General features: G+C 44.4%; 1 protein-coding gene across 2 annotated transcripts in view; it reads right to left on the minus strand.

Moving 5' to 3' along the window:
• The window catches only part of WWOX (WW domain containing oxidoreductase), a 972677-nt gene that overhangs the window by 679006 nt on the left and 280699 nt on the right, over nucleotides 1-12972 (minus strand). For both annotated transcript variants that reach the window (XM_061172608.1, XM_061172607.1), the window contains exons 7-8: nucleotides 12599-12784; nucleotides 6886-7150 (exon numbers count right to left, since the gene is read on the minus strand). In XM_061172608.1, the coding sequence (XP_061028591.1) occupies nucleotides 6886-7150; nucleotides 12599-12784 (451 nt within the window). The remainder of the gene's footprint in view (nucleotides 1-6885; nucleotides 7151-12598; nucleotides 12785-12972) is intronic.

A 12972-nucleotide genomic window follows, 5' to 3' on the forward strand; every position in this document is an offset into this window, starting at 1 on the left:
CCAGGGGTTCAGGGGTGGGGGCTGGGTTCTGACCCCATGGACCAGCTGTGTGACTCTGGGGGCAGGGGATCCCCCTAGCCTCATCCATTTCTGTACCTACACCTTCTGAACTGAAATCCCCTGCCCACCTCAGAGAGACTCATGAAAAAGAATGGATTCAAGACTGTCATTCATTAAGCACCTAATTGTCTTTCGTTTATTTATTTACAAGTATTTACTGAGCATGTACCTTATGGGCCAGGGATACAGCAGTGTGAAGGCAAAAACAGCACTTTCAAGAGGGACACTAAATACAAAACTACGGGAGCTGTTTCTCTAAATTGCATTTCTGTTAAACGTTACGAAGGAGAAATTCTGGGGTCCTTCATTCATTCCCCCGGCACATATAGCGTGATGACACATCAGACAGTATCACATGATAAGCACTGGCTCTTATGAGAGCACAAAATGGAGGGTCCTGACCAAATCTTGATCTAAGGAGGCTTCCTTGAAGTGTGATGTCTGGATTGAGTTTTGAAGGATGAGCAGAAAGTAACTAAGCATGGAGGGAAAGGTGTGTTCTAGACTGAAGAGCAGTGCACTTCGGCAACCTGGAGAAGGAAGAGAATGGTGCCGCAAGTGGCTTGAGGTAAAGCTGGGTGAGTGGAAGGGGACCAGATAAGGCCAGGTGCCTCCCATTTAATTCTCACTTGCTTTCCCAATGACCCTATAACATAGACAGCATTCCCATTAGACAGATGAGCAAGCTTTATGTACACCTGTTCAATAGGGCCTGCTCAAAAGCCATTATCTTACCCTTTTTCCTTGCCATCAGATCTTGCCTCCCACCCCAGAAACACAAAATGCCAAAATGCACTCTTCCAGCCTCCCTTGTACCCAGGATCTGGACGGGTGGCTCAATCCTGGCCAGTGGGAGCTGAGACGTCTACGAGGGAGGACAGTTTTGAGACAGAATGTTCTCCTCCTTGATGAAGGAGGAAGGCATGCAAAGAGGGGCCTCATCCCTCCCACCCTGACTTCAGACTTTATCACACAGGATGCAATGGTTGGTGTTGCTGCAGCCATCTTATAATCATGAGGAAAAAGCCAAGACAATCACAGAGGAGCTGCCTAAATATTAGCTAAAGAAGCCCCTGGCTGCCTAGGGACTTCTGGATATATGAGAAAAACAAACCTCTGTTACACCAACCACTTTTAACTGGGTGTTGAGTCACAGTCCAAAACATCTAAACTGATGGTAGAAAATGAGCCTGAGAGAGGGTGAATCACTTCAAAATTATACAACTAAAAAGAGAGGGGAAACCTGAATTTTGAACACATGCCTAATGATTCTAAATCCTATGCTCTTTTTCATTCGACCATATCCCTTAGACTTCAAATTGGGCAAACACTGTAAACCTTAAAGCTCTGGACAGAATTGAGAGATGATGAATAAAACCAATGCTAATGCTAATCCTGGAAAGTAACAAGAATGTTTGAGGCTGCGGGGATGTGGCTTCGGCGAGGGGAAGAACCCACCATGGAGGCAGGGGGGCTGGGTTTGCAGAAAAGCCCATGTGTGGCCCAACCACAGAGAGGTCCTAGGAGTCTGGTTTTCTGACATATCTGGCCTGGCAAGGGCAAGGCAGCCAGAGAATTCAACCCTCACTCAGGAGTCTCAAAATATTTAGATTAGTGAAGAATATGCTGAAATTTCCACTTTGAAAATTCTATTTCCTCCTCCCAACGCAGAAAAAGGCCCCCACTTTTCTACTCCAATGTAACAATAAAGATTCAGACAGGGAGTTTTGTCCTTGATAGTATCCAGAGTGTAGTCAGCTGCAGGTATTTAATGGGGAGGGGTGGGGGGAGTATTTTTCTAAAATACTAATTTAAAGAACAAATCAACATCTATTATCTCCTTCATTATGTTTTAAATTGTACAACTATAAATCACCCTGCAGCGGGTTATTCAAGGGCAGAATTACCAAGCTTGGCTTTCCCGAAGGTTAGAAGAATGACACTGTGTGCTTTTTCCAGCTATAATGTATAACTTTGCAACAGAACCAGCATTGCAGGCCCATCCATTAGCAGGGTAGCTGCGCATCTGTTAAAACTCAGCACAATGACTGGCTTTGCGCGGCCCCAGGAAACGTAACCCAATCCTTTCAGAAGTTCCGACAAACTTGAGCCCTTTTTTTTTTTAATGTAAAACGATTTGAAAATGCGGTTCCCTAAAACATCTGCTAAGCTCTTGCTACCCTAACACATGATACTCTTTCTACCCTTACCTGCCATCTCAAACATCTGGTTGCACAAAACACCCTAAGAGGCACGTGAGGGGGCTCAGCTTCAAATTTACATACTGATGGCAAAAGGCTGGCTTGGACCTAGGAACTTGAGCTAAGGTGTTGTTTACCAGCACTGCAAGCTTATGCGGGGGAGAAAACGGGGAGAGGGTTCATTTCATGAAGGCGCTTTCAAACATTTTAAAAAGGAGACACAACCACAGGACTGGATCGATGTGGCAGGGGTGGTGGTGTATTTGACAAAGAAAATGAACTTGGACAAGTAGCCGGCAGAGGGTCTGCCAGCTGATATTTCATTTTCTTGAACAAGTTGGGTAAGTTCCCTATGCATTTTAACTGCAAAATAAGGGGAGTGATTCTAACGTCAAACTGCTGTAAGCAATAAATGAAGACATATATGCTGATACATAAAGCACCACAATGCCTGGCCTTACCTGCCAAGCTGCATCTTACTTGGGTGTATGGCAACAATAGCAAATAGCCAAACCTACCTTTAAAAATCTCACAGATCACCAGATAATACAATATGCCTGATTTTGTGAAATAAGCCCCAGAGGGTAATATGTATGTATGAATACATTACATACACTAACATACAATATATATTAGTGCATCCATATGCAAAATGTAATTTTAGAGTATTTAAATAAAAAGCAAGCTAGAGAGATGGGAAAATAAGCATATGACACACATATGATGGATGTGACTTCATAACTAGAAAGCTTCCAGCAAAGTTTAGTATCCTTACAGCAAGCAGCTACGGAACCCTGCATCTTTTTTAAAACAATACTTAAGACAATCTTATTCCCATTTTTATCTATTACTTTAATTTTATTATAAATTGGAAGGAAGAGGGGAAAAATGCTTTTCCCTCCGAAACCCCCATATACCTGTCCTGACCTCTGTACCACAAGAGGAAGAAGTGTCAGAGACATGGCTCCACCAGTAGGGGTCACTGTGCTGAGAATTAATCCCTAAGAGTTTCTCATTAGTGATTATTATACTGCAGGCGGGCAAAATGGAAAAATTAATTAATTTCAAAGTGATAATGCATTTACAGCAACAATTAGAAATGTATAACTGTATAAGGGCAACATTTAAAAGACAGATCACATTTAATAAAGTTGCACAAGAATATCCAATTGTAAAATTACTGATCTGCCACAATATTCCTTAAAGAGGCACTTAAAATAGCCTGACTCCATGAAGGGTGACCTAATTACTGTAACTAAAATCACCACAGTCACAGCAAGTCACAGCAAATAAAAAAGGGACGTTGATATTAGAATACTGCTGTTTAATACTTAAGGGAGCCGGCTACAGTGGAGAAGGAAGCACAAGGCTGGTTGTGTTTCTTGTTTCCTTGACCTTGCGCAATGGAATGCACACTCCAGCAACCCTCAGGTCAAAAGGAAAATGCTTTGTCTGAAGTGAAAGGCAGCAAGGGCAAAGATGAAGCACAAACAGAACACTAGCCATTGGGAGATGGGAACCCTGAATCTATGCTCAGGTTCTCCATGAGCATTTAGGATCCAACTCCTACACGGGGTGGGAATGGGGATGCAACCACATGGCTTAGGTCCAAAAACATGTTTGCATTAAAATGGCAGAAGTGCGCCCTTCATCCACAAAACAATGTCTTATCGCGATGGAAGCAATGCCAAGCCCTGTATGGAAGGACAGAACATGAGGTTGGATCTGTAGTTCAGTCTGTCCCACCAGTGAAACAGTAGATCCCAGGTCTATACTGGTACTGAGTCCTCTCCCACATACAGAGTCCTACATTTTCATCAAAGAGAAGTGACTGGCCGTGAGTTTGACAAGTCCAGGGCTCCCGTTCCACCTCTTTATGAACCTCAGTCGTATGGAACTCTGGGGTCTAAGAAACCCCACCAAATACCTAAATATATAAAGATATGACAGACCTTGAATCCATTACTGTCGATCCTCATGCCAACCTTTATCGCCATTTTGGTTACGAGGGAACAAGCTCAGAAAGGTCAAGTGTCTTGCCCAAGCTCTCCCAATTCCAAGGGTAAGGGCTGGGGCTTGACCATCAGGATCATAAGCAAGAGAGTCAGTAGGTCCACTGTCCCAGGCAGCAGCTTTCTCACAGTTGCCACCACCAGGAAGCCATGTCAAATCCCTTTTCTAACACAGGCTAAGGGTTTACGTCCCCTGCCCTTTTATGGAACATTCCACCACTGCCAATACAACTTAACCAAATCTGGGGGGTTTTTCGGTGACGTCTCCACTTTTCTCCAAACCTTCTCAAGAGTAATCTCCTAATTTTCCCAAACCCCCCTCTCACCCAGGGCCACAGAGACCAGTTCTTGTTTTATATGTTGCCCAAGACTGCTCCCAGTGGGCACTTTCCCACTGGGGGCACTGGGGACCAGGCTGGGGGGTGGCCAAAGCCTCTGTACACTGGCTGGTGAAGGAGGAAGAAAGAGCCACTTAGGCTTGGCATCGGGCATCACTGAGACCAGATCCCGGGGTGGTGCGCATGCAGTGGGGACCTTCTCCTAACTCCCTGTGCTGCCCAGCTGTATGGTGACACTCCTGCCTCAGTTTCCAACTCCACGCTCTTGTTTCCCGTTGGCTTGAGTCCCGACTACAGTTACCTGCCAAATAGCAATATTCTGTGACCACAACACGGTTGCCTGCCTGACTTAATTTGCTGGCGCTTTCAGAAATCCTCGCTATGTCCAAGGAGCAGACAATCCAGCCTGACTCGGCTAAACACGTTTATGTGTTGTGTTCACGTTAACTCTTAGACAATGATCCCCTCCCCAAGAAACAAAACCATTCACTCCACCTTTTACTGTCCCAGAACTAGTCTTCTACTTCCTCCCACCTGCCCTTGCCCAGGGTTTTTAAGCCCTGTGGTCCCATCGCAGAGTAAGAGTGGCTATCATTTTCCATCGACAAGCCCTCATCCACTGGAGACCACACCCAATGGTGAGATGGTTTCACCACCCTCCATGACAGTCCTTGTAGTCACAGACCCGCCTCAGTTCTTTCCCACCACATTCCTGTGATTAGAGAAATTCCGGAAGAAGAAAAAGCAAGACTCTGATGCCACATAAAGGAGTTCCTTAGCTCCCACCAATGATCAAACACAAGTGAGAAAACTCAAGACCCAGAGATTACAAATCGCACGCGATGATTGGGCTGTTGGTCCTGAAGGCACAGGGCCAGCAGAAAATGAGAAAGGATGCTGCTCCCTCCTCTCCCCCTTCATAAACTTGAACAACAACTTATCCATGGTACTGTCAATGGCACTGACACCAGTCCAGGCCCATATTCTCCCTTATCGTCTCTACTGAAGGACCTAACTTAAGACAATGAGCCGAAATCATGGTCAAAGATGCCCTCGCGGAGAACCGACTCTCACGCAATCATGGACAGCCTGCCGATGGGGAAGCTTCAGAACCCTGGGACACAACACGCTTTCTAGTTTTCCACCCGCCTTGGCCTTGGAGAACTGCTCTCCAGAGACCCTTCCACTTCTTCTGTTCTTTAAGTATTCACTTCTTGGATTAAGTCTATTTGCTTTGCATAAGAACCACCTGGTTGATTAAAATTAAAAAAGCACTTACTTACTTTCTCCTATGCAGGTCAAAAGATTTTCCTTGCAGCTTTAAAAGCCATCCACAGACATGAAGCTCAAGGATGGTGGGTGGGAAGGGCTGCAGGAGAAGGCAGCACACTGTATTCAGAGGCTATGGGATCATTTGCCCAGAACATTGGAGGTTAATGACTTGAATTATGTTACTCCTAAAAGCCAAGGTGTTTCTGAGGATTACGTGGTAGGTTTGGTTAACTGGAACACTGGTGTCCACTAAATAGGAAAACATTTTTTTAAAGGCCTGTGTTTTAGAAAAGTACCATACCAAATACATTGTGTAGAAATGTGCATTCTTCATTCAAATGACTTCCTCCTCAAACTTCTTTCATGGAAGAAGTTTCCAGATACAGTTGTTATAGGACCATCAAAAACAGAAAGAACTTCACACTTACCTTTGCGAACATTTCCAAATCTAATCACAGTTGTGTGATTCACCCAGGACTTACCTTTGGAGAAGTAAAGAATAAAGTGCACCTGTAGCCCAACAAAGGATTCTCCAGGAGAGGTTTACACCCATTAAAAGAAGAATTTAGAACAACAGACACAGATTCTCAATGCAAACAAAGGAATCACATCTGCTAATAATTCAAAAGGCATGAATCCATGTTATTCACCTACTAACACAAAACACAGTTTTGAAGGACTGTGCTTACTGGAAAAAAAAAAAATCACATCGAAAGCAAACAAATCATCTCCATGAAGACGTTCAGCCACATATTAACACAATACTGAAAGAGCACGTCTTCTCTCTGGCCCTCCAAGACACCTCTAGAGAAGCAGGTGCAATCTAAAGTCCACTGAAATGTGTCCAAGAGCCCTAACAGGCCTGATGCTGTGATGACCAAGACCCGACTCATCCTCACAAGAGGTGAGAGGCGCAGAAAGCACGTGTGCCTGGGTTTCTCTAGGACCCTTTCCGTAAAGGCGCGCTGGAGGTGTCTGCGGCGACGGCGGCAGTTCACTTACCATGGACTTGGTGAAGGGTCTGGCCAAGGTGAAGAGCAGCGTGTACACCCACCAGCCGCGATGCAGGGAGGAGTACATCATGTTCCCGGGGTGCACCGCGTTCGACGTGACCCCGCGCGGGGACAGGCGGCGGTGCAGCTCACTGGAGAAGAGGATGTTACAGAGTTTGGACCGGTTGTAAGCCAGCATGGCCCAGTAGTCATTTTTCGATGGAGAAAGGCGGCTAAAGTCTAGTTTCCCAGAGGAATCGTTAATATCTGTAAATCTGAAACAAAAAAAACAAACAAAAAAATATATGAAACGGCCAGTCTCTGACTTCTGACATAGCGTTGTGTTTTTATTAGAAATCTGAGAAAAACTATGCAGAGATGATTGAAAACTCAATTGGGCAAACATCGAAACAAAGTCTCCTTAAAAACAGACAATGGTGATTTCACGATATAAACCAACTGGGTCCAAAGGCACACTTAATAAAGGCCCAAACTCATAAATGGAGCAGTCTTCACATGCTGAAGCCCCACTCCACCACCCCTGCCTCTAACATATATTTTTCAAAACCTTCAACAGGAAGTTCAAGGATAATTAAATTAAATGGAAAAACATCTTAAATAAAGGGCTGCTGCTTTTGGAAGCAGAAAGATATCGCATTCCTAACCTTTGACAGGGCTTTCCTGGGTTATTTTAGCCAATGCTTGTGTCCTGTATCTTTTCATTCGAGCATCCAAGTAAATATAGATGAGCCTTGCTGCCTCTAAGACTCTTTTCCAGATTAAAAATTAATGATTATAAAGGGGTTATAACCTTGGTGAGGTGCCATCAATAGTCTTATACGTTTAAAAGATAAATGTAAACAAAGCCAAAATAAGTTCTGGCAGAGTCTAATGTTTTTAAGTATATCCATGCCATGGATACACACAAATCAAAGTAAGTAGTTGATGTTTTATAATTGGGTCTGACGGAGTCATTAAACACCAGCTGTTTGTTTCTTTCCTTTCTTTCTATCTCCTTTCTTTTTTTTTAAATAACAACAAAGTAGTGACTTCCCTAACAAGCAAAAAAAAAAAGATCATAACAGAAGGAATTTTCTAGACCACAGTCTCATCTTCATTAAGGACTCCTTGGAGTTTGCTTCATTAAATTAACTCTGGGCATTTGCCCCGAGTAATAAGGGAGCATAACAAGGGCACTGGAGACAACCACTGTGGAAAAGGAAAGCAAAAGGTAAAACGAAAATGATGGAATAATCTGGTTGTTCCTTAAAGGAGTTCAGATGGAGCTATGACCAAGAAGAGCATCCCAGGGGCAGACGAAATTCAGGTCTTAATGGAAATTAAATACCCCTTCTCCAGGACTCAGTCAGTGACATCCCATTTCTGGTGTTAAATGACCTTGCCGAGCCAAAGTCATCAACAAAGGTCATGGCCAGAGACGCTGGCGTGGATAAGGCAGTGAGACTCCGAAACGAATCATCCGCTGCCTGTTTCCAAGTCCCCAGACCACGGGAAGAGCCCAGACTTCCGAGCTTAATCCTCTGAGGCAGTGAAACTTAGCGGGAAATTTGAAAATTTATGGGAGCCTTTTTCTGGTTGTCATAACGACTGCCGGCGGGGGCCGGGGACAGGAGATGTCCTGCCACGCACTCGGAGCCTTGCTCAAGGAAGATGGCCCCACTGGACATTCAGGCAGATGAAAGCCTGTGTGTAATTATCTGAGCCTAGAGCCGAGCTGTGCTTTACACAGATGCACAGTTGTAACAGCCGCTGAGTTTCCAGGAGCAGCATACCACAACCATGTAAATGAGGAATGAGCGCGCTTTGGGATTTTATGGGATTGGGTGGCGGGGAGGTGAGGCTTGACCCGAGGCTGGTGGCATTTGAGGCTGCAATGGTGCACACCTGTTAACAATCCACATGTGCGAGGATCCCAATGGAGGGCTGGGCTCTCTGATGACTTACCTTCCCTGAAGTCCTGCCCAAGCACTGACATGTTGGAACACATGCTATTTTGCTTCACATTCATTTTTTTCCTTACATTACAGGTAAGCTAGCACACTGAATTACAACATATGTATGCAGGGAAGTTATATTATTGATATGTCTTAATTTTATTTCAAAACAGTAATAAGGTGTTACAGAAGAGTTGTCACCAAAAAAAAAAAAGGACTGTTGAGTTGAGGAGGCAATGATCTAAGGTATGGCCCAGAAGTTCTACCCGCTCTGAGTAGAAAAGAGCATCCAGGATTTAGACAACATCTAACAGGTACGGGACGAATATAGCATCCTTCACTCACTCTCCGTTCCGCTTTCATCGGCTTTATTGGCATCCTTTGTTTAGCCCAATCCAGCTCACTTCTTCCAGGAAGCTCTCCCTAACTAACTCTTCCACTGCTTGCTGTCACAGTGATTTCTAGGGTGGCAGTGAAGGACAGACTGAAAGAAGCCACGCAGAGTAGATGGAAATTAAGTATCCACTTTCCGGGACCTGGTCCATGCTATTTCTGTTGTTCAAGGACCTGCCACCCTGCAACGTTAGCAACAAAGCAAGTCAGGCCACCTTTGTACCTTGTGCCTCTGTCCTTACCATACAGACTGCAAGTCATTTGTTCATTTGCTTCCAACCCTAGACTGTGAGTTCTCAGGAGGTGGGCAGTGAGCTCCTTGAATGTTGCCTATGACACACAGTAGGGCCTAAATACGGGATTAGAGAACTGAAGTTTGATCGTGGGTTTGCAATTCCAAACTAAGAGCCAAGTTTCCTTTATTACAAAAAGCTTTGTTTTGAGCTTTGCTCAAAAGGCAAATTTTACCATTCCGTTCAGAGGCTTTATGTTCTTCATGAACATTTGCATGTAGCACTTTCTAATGTTTAGAATGATTTCCCTGCTCTGGCTTTTAAGGACAATGCAGAAGTATCTCATGACCTGGGAAACACTGGGTAGATTCAAACCCTAAGAGAAGGTATTCATTCCTAGTCCCCAACCTAGAAACAAGGCAAACACAAAAACAAAATCCACCATGACGAGAAATTAGATGGAACCAGGTTGAAAGCAGGTTTCGAGATGGAGATACGGCTACTAAATATTAGGCCCGCCCTCTGCAAACAGCCCTCCCCCGTAAGTGGACCCCTGAGTTCCTGACCTGCTGATCTCCTGAGCAGCACACTCATTTTTAAGGCCTGATTAGCTTGTACTGACAGTCCTCCAGGGAGGAGAGAGGGTGGGCGAGCTTTTTGATTCCTCTGAGCCGGGGCCTGCTTCCTGAAAAATGACCGCGTTCACCTCTCAGCTCAAGAGGCAGCAAAACAAGTCTACAAAAGCTGCCTACCCTGTTTTCAAGTTGAAAAATTGACAAAGCTAAACAATAACGTCTTAATAGAGTTGTTCGCCTACCAGGACACTCAAATGTTAACATTTGCTCTCTGGACATTAACATCTGCTGTTTGAGAGGACCTCTATCTTGTATTTCTCTATATACTGCTCCTTTATTTTTTTTTTTAAACTGAGGATTTTAAAATAACCCAACTAAAATAATTAGGCTGGATTCTATGTAGACAAAAGCCAGTATGTTCAAAGAATAGGACTGAATTTGCATCGGGGGGGGGTGGCGGTGGCGGCGGGGTGTGTGTGTGTGTGTGTGTGTGTGTGTGTGTGTCTGTGTCAACTTGGCACTCAACACAGCTGCAGCCATTCACAGCCCTTCAGCCAATACTCCACTCTTTTCATTCCATTTTAATTGTTATCTGAAAATTTTTTTCACAGCAAGGAAGTTCTCATTTTCATATGATGGATTTCAATTCACTTGCTCCGGTTCCAGATAAGTAACTAAAATACAGGGAAGACTCGGGGAGGCTAATAAATATTTTGCCTTGGGGCAGTCTGGTATAATATTTTCTGCAAACATCGGACTTCATTTTTCCCCTAACAGGGGATCCTGACTCCAACGAAGAGATTCCGCCAAGGTTTATGGAGGTAATTAGATATCAGCCCTTCCGTTTTACGACATGGTTTAGGGCTCTGGGTCCTTGAGCAGCAAGTGAGTGCTTTCCCAGGACTGCCCGCCCAGTATTCACTCGGGCTCTGGGATGCAACACAAGTGTAATAAACAAACCAGCTTGACAGAATTAACATTTTGTAAAAACACCCTTTGATACGGGCAAGAGGTCATCGGGAAGTAGAAAACTGGTGCCCGTTGCCAGACAGGAGCGGGCCTGATAACACCCACTTCAGGAAGACCTGGTCTGGAAACTACAGTGGATCGAACTCAAGAGACCAGGGCCCTGCCTTCGGATCCATCTTTTAAATGAAATCAAGATTCAGATCTCCAAGGTAAGCGCGAATTACACTGCAGTTAAGGAGAGAACAAAGACGTCCTATGAAATACTATTTGAGATCCAGATTTACAAAGGGAAGAAAGCAGCTGACAATTCCACAGAATCTCCCATTAAATACCAGCTCATTTAAACGTATCCCGTGGTGCCCTCCACATCTGGCAAATGACTGGGGCTGGCAGATTTATTTCCGGAGCTCTCTCCCCACTGCCCCCGCAGTAGCCTCCCTCACGCCTGAACAAGGCCACTCCACTTTCACGAACCCGGTGTGATTTGCAAAGATAAGGATGTCCCGATTTTGTTACCACCTAATTACGAGATGTTTCATGTCTTTTAACACAGGGGAGGATTATTACCGGCATTTTCCTTTCATTTCGGCCGTCATAAATTTCAAATGGTAAAACTAAATCTATCTGCAGTGTGTCATTTCAACCATAAGCCCCTGTGTTTGGGAGTGATAAAGGGTTCAGACTAACCCTTGGCTGGTCTCTCTCTTCCAAGTCCCAGGGGTTACATTTTATGGAAGCATGATTTAAAAAAATAAGCTTCATTCTGGGTCACTAAAACATTTCAGGACTTAAGACGAAGAGAAAAAAAACAGGCCCTTGCACATTATTTTTCTCCAGCTACTCTGGTAGGAGTGAAAGCTCCCAACCACACCAGGAAAATCTCCCTAACATGTATTAAATCTAGCCTCACCCGGCAAGTCCTTTATCTTCTCAGGGAACTTCTCTTTAGACAAAGTTGTTTATCCAACTCTAGAAATAAACATGCTGAAAATACGAGGAAATTTTCAAATGTCTTCTTAGTCGACTGAATATTCTCCTAATGGTAACAGAAAAGAAGTGCCATCTGATGTTTTAATTGAAATTTTAACCAAAAGAGTCATGGCCAGATTTCTAATATGTTCTAACTACAGTACTTCCCTTTCTACAATTACACAGCTAATGTCTGCATTGAATTCCCTAATTTCTCATTATAAAACAAATGGATTTCATCTTGCAGTTTTTAATTGCATTGTTTCTCCTGCTAGAATAACTGCGCATTCTTCTTCGTGAGATGGTGAAGTTGGTGAATGACAAATCAATAAAGGTCAGGAATTCAGATTTAATCAATTATTATTCCATCTCAAAGCAAAATCAATGAGGGACCTGAAGTATAGTTATAAAAACAATCTACCTTGCTGTCGACACTACCCCCAAATAATCGCCCACCATCACGCGCATACACACACAAAAAAGACCTCGATAAATTCAGTAAGCCAGGTTGAGTACACACTTTCTGGAGCAGGACTAATGAAAATTATTTTCAAAAAGAGAGGCTGGGGGGACCAGCAGCTGGTGTGAGGAAGGCGGTCACATGAACAGAACATCCAATTCTAACCCACCTATGGGACTCCGAGGAGACCACGACGACCCGGGCAGGGGCTGAGCGGCACAAGACGTCCTGGAGGAGCTGGACAAGGTAGAAGTGGCCCAGGTGGTTCACCTGGAAGGTGGTCTCCAGGCCATCTTTCGTGAGGCTCCAGGGGAGAGCGAACACGGCTGCATTGCACACAAGCACGTGAAGTGACCTGAAAAAGAAAACATCCGACGTTGTGCAGATAGAAACGCTCTGAAACCAAGGATGATCCATGCTCCCCCGGGAATAACCAATTCTTCAATATCTTCAGGACTACAGACAGCTGGAAATGGGATGCCCTAGAATGTCGCATCTGAGACCATTCTGCTCAGGAAGGGCTTGGACTCTAAGTGAGCAATT

Source organism: Eubalaena glacialis, chromosome 18 (assembly GCF_028564815.1).
Source record: "Eubalaena glacialis isolate mEubGla1 chromosome 18, mEubGla1.1.hap2.+ XY, whole genome shotgun sequence".
Classification (NCBI taxonomy): domain Eukaryota; kingdom Metazoa; phylum Chordata; class Mammalia; order Artiodactyla; family Balaenidae; genus Eubalaena; species Eubalaena glacialis.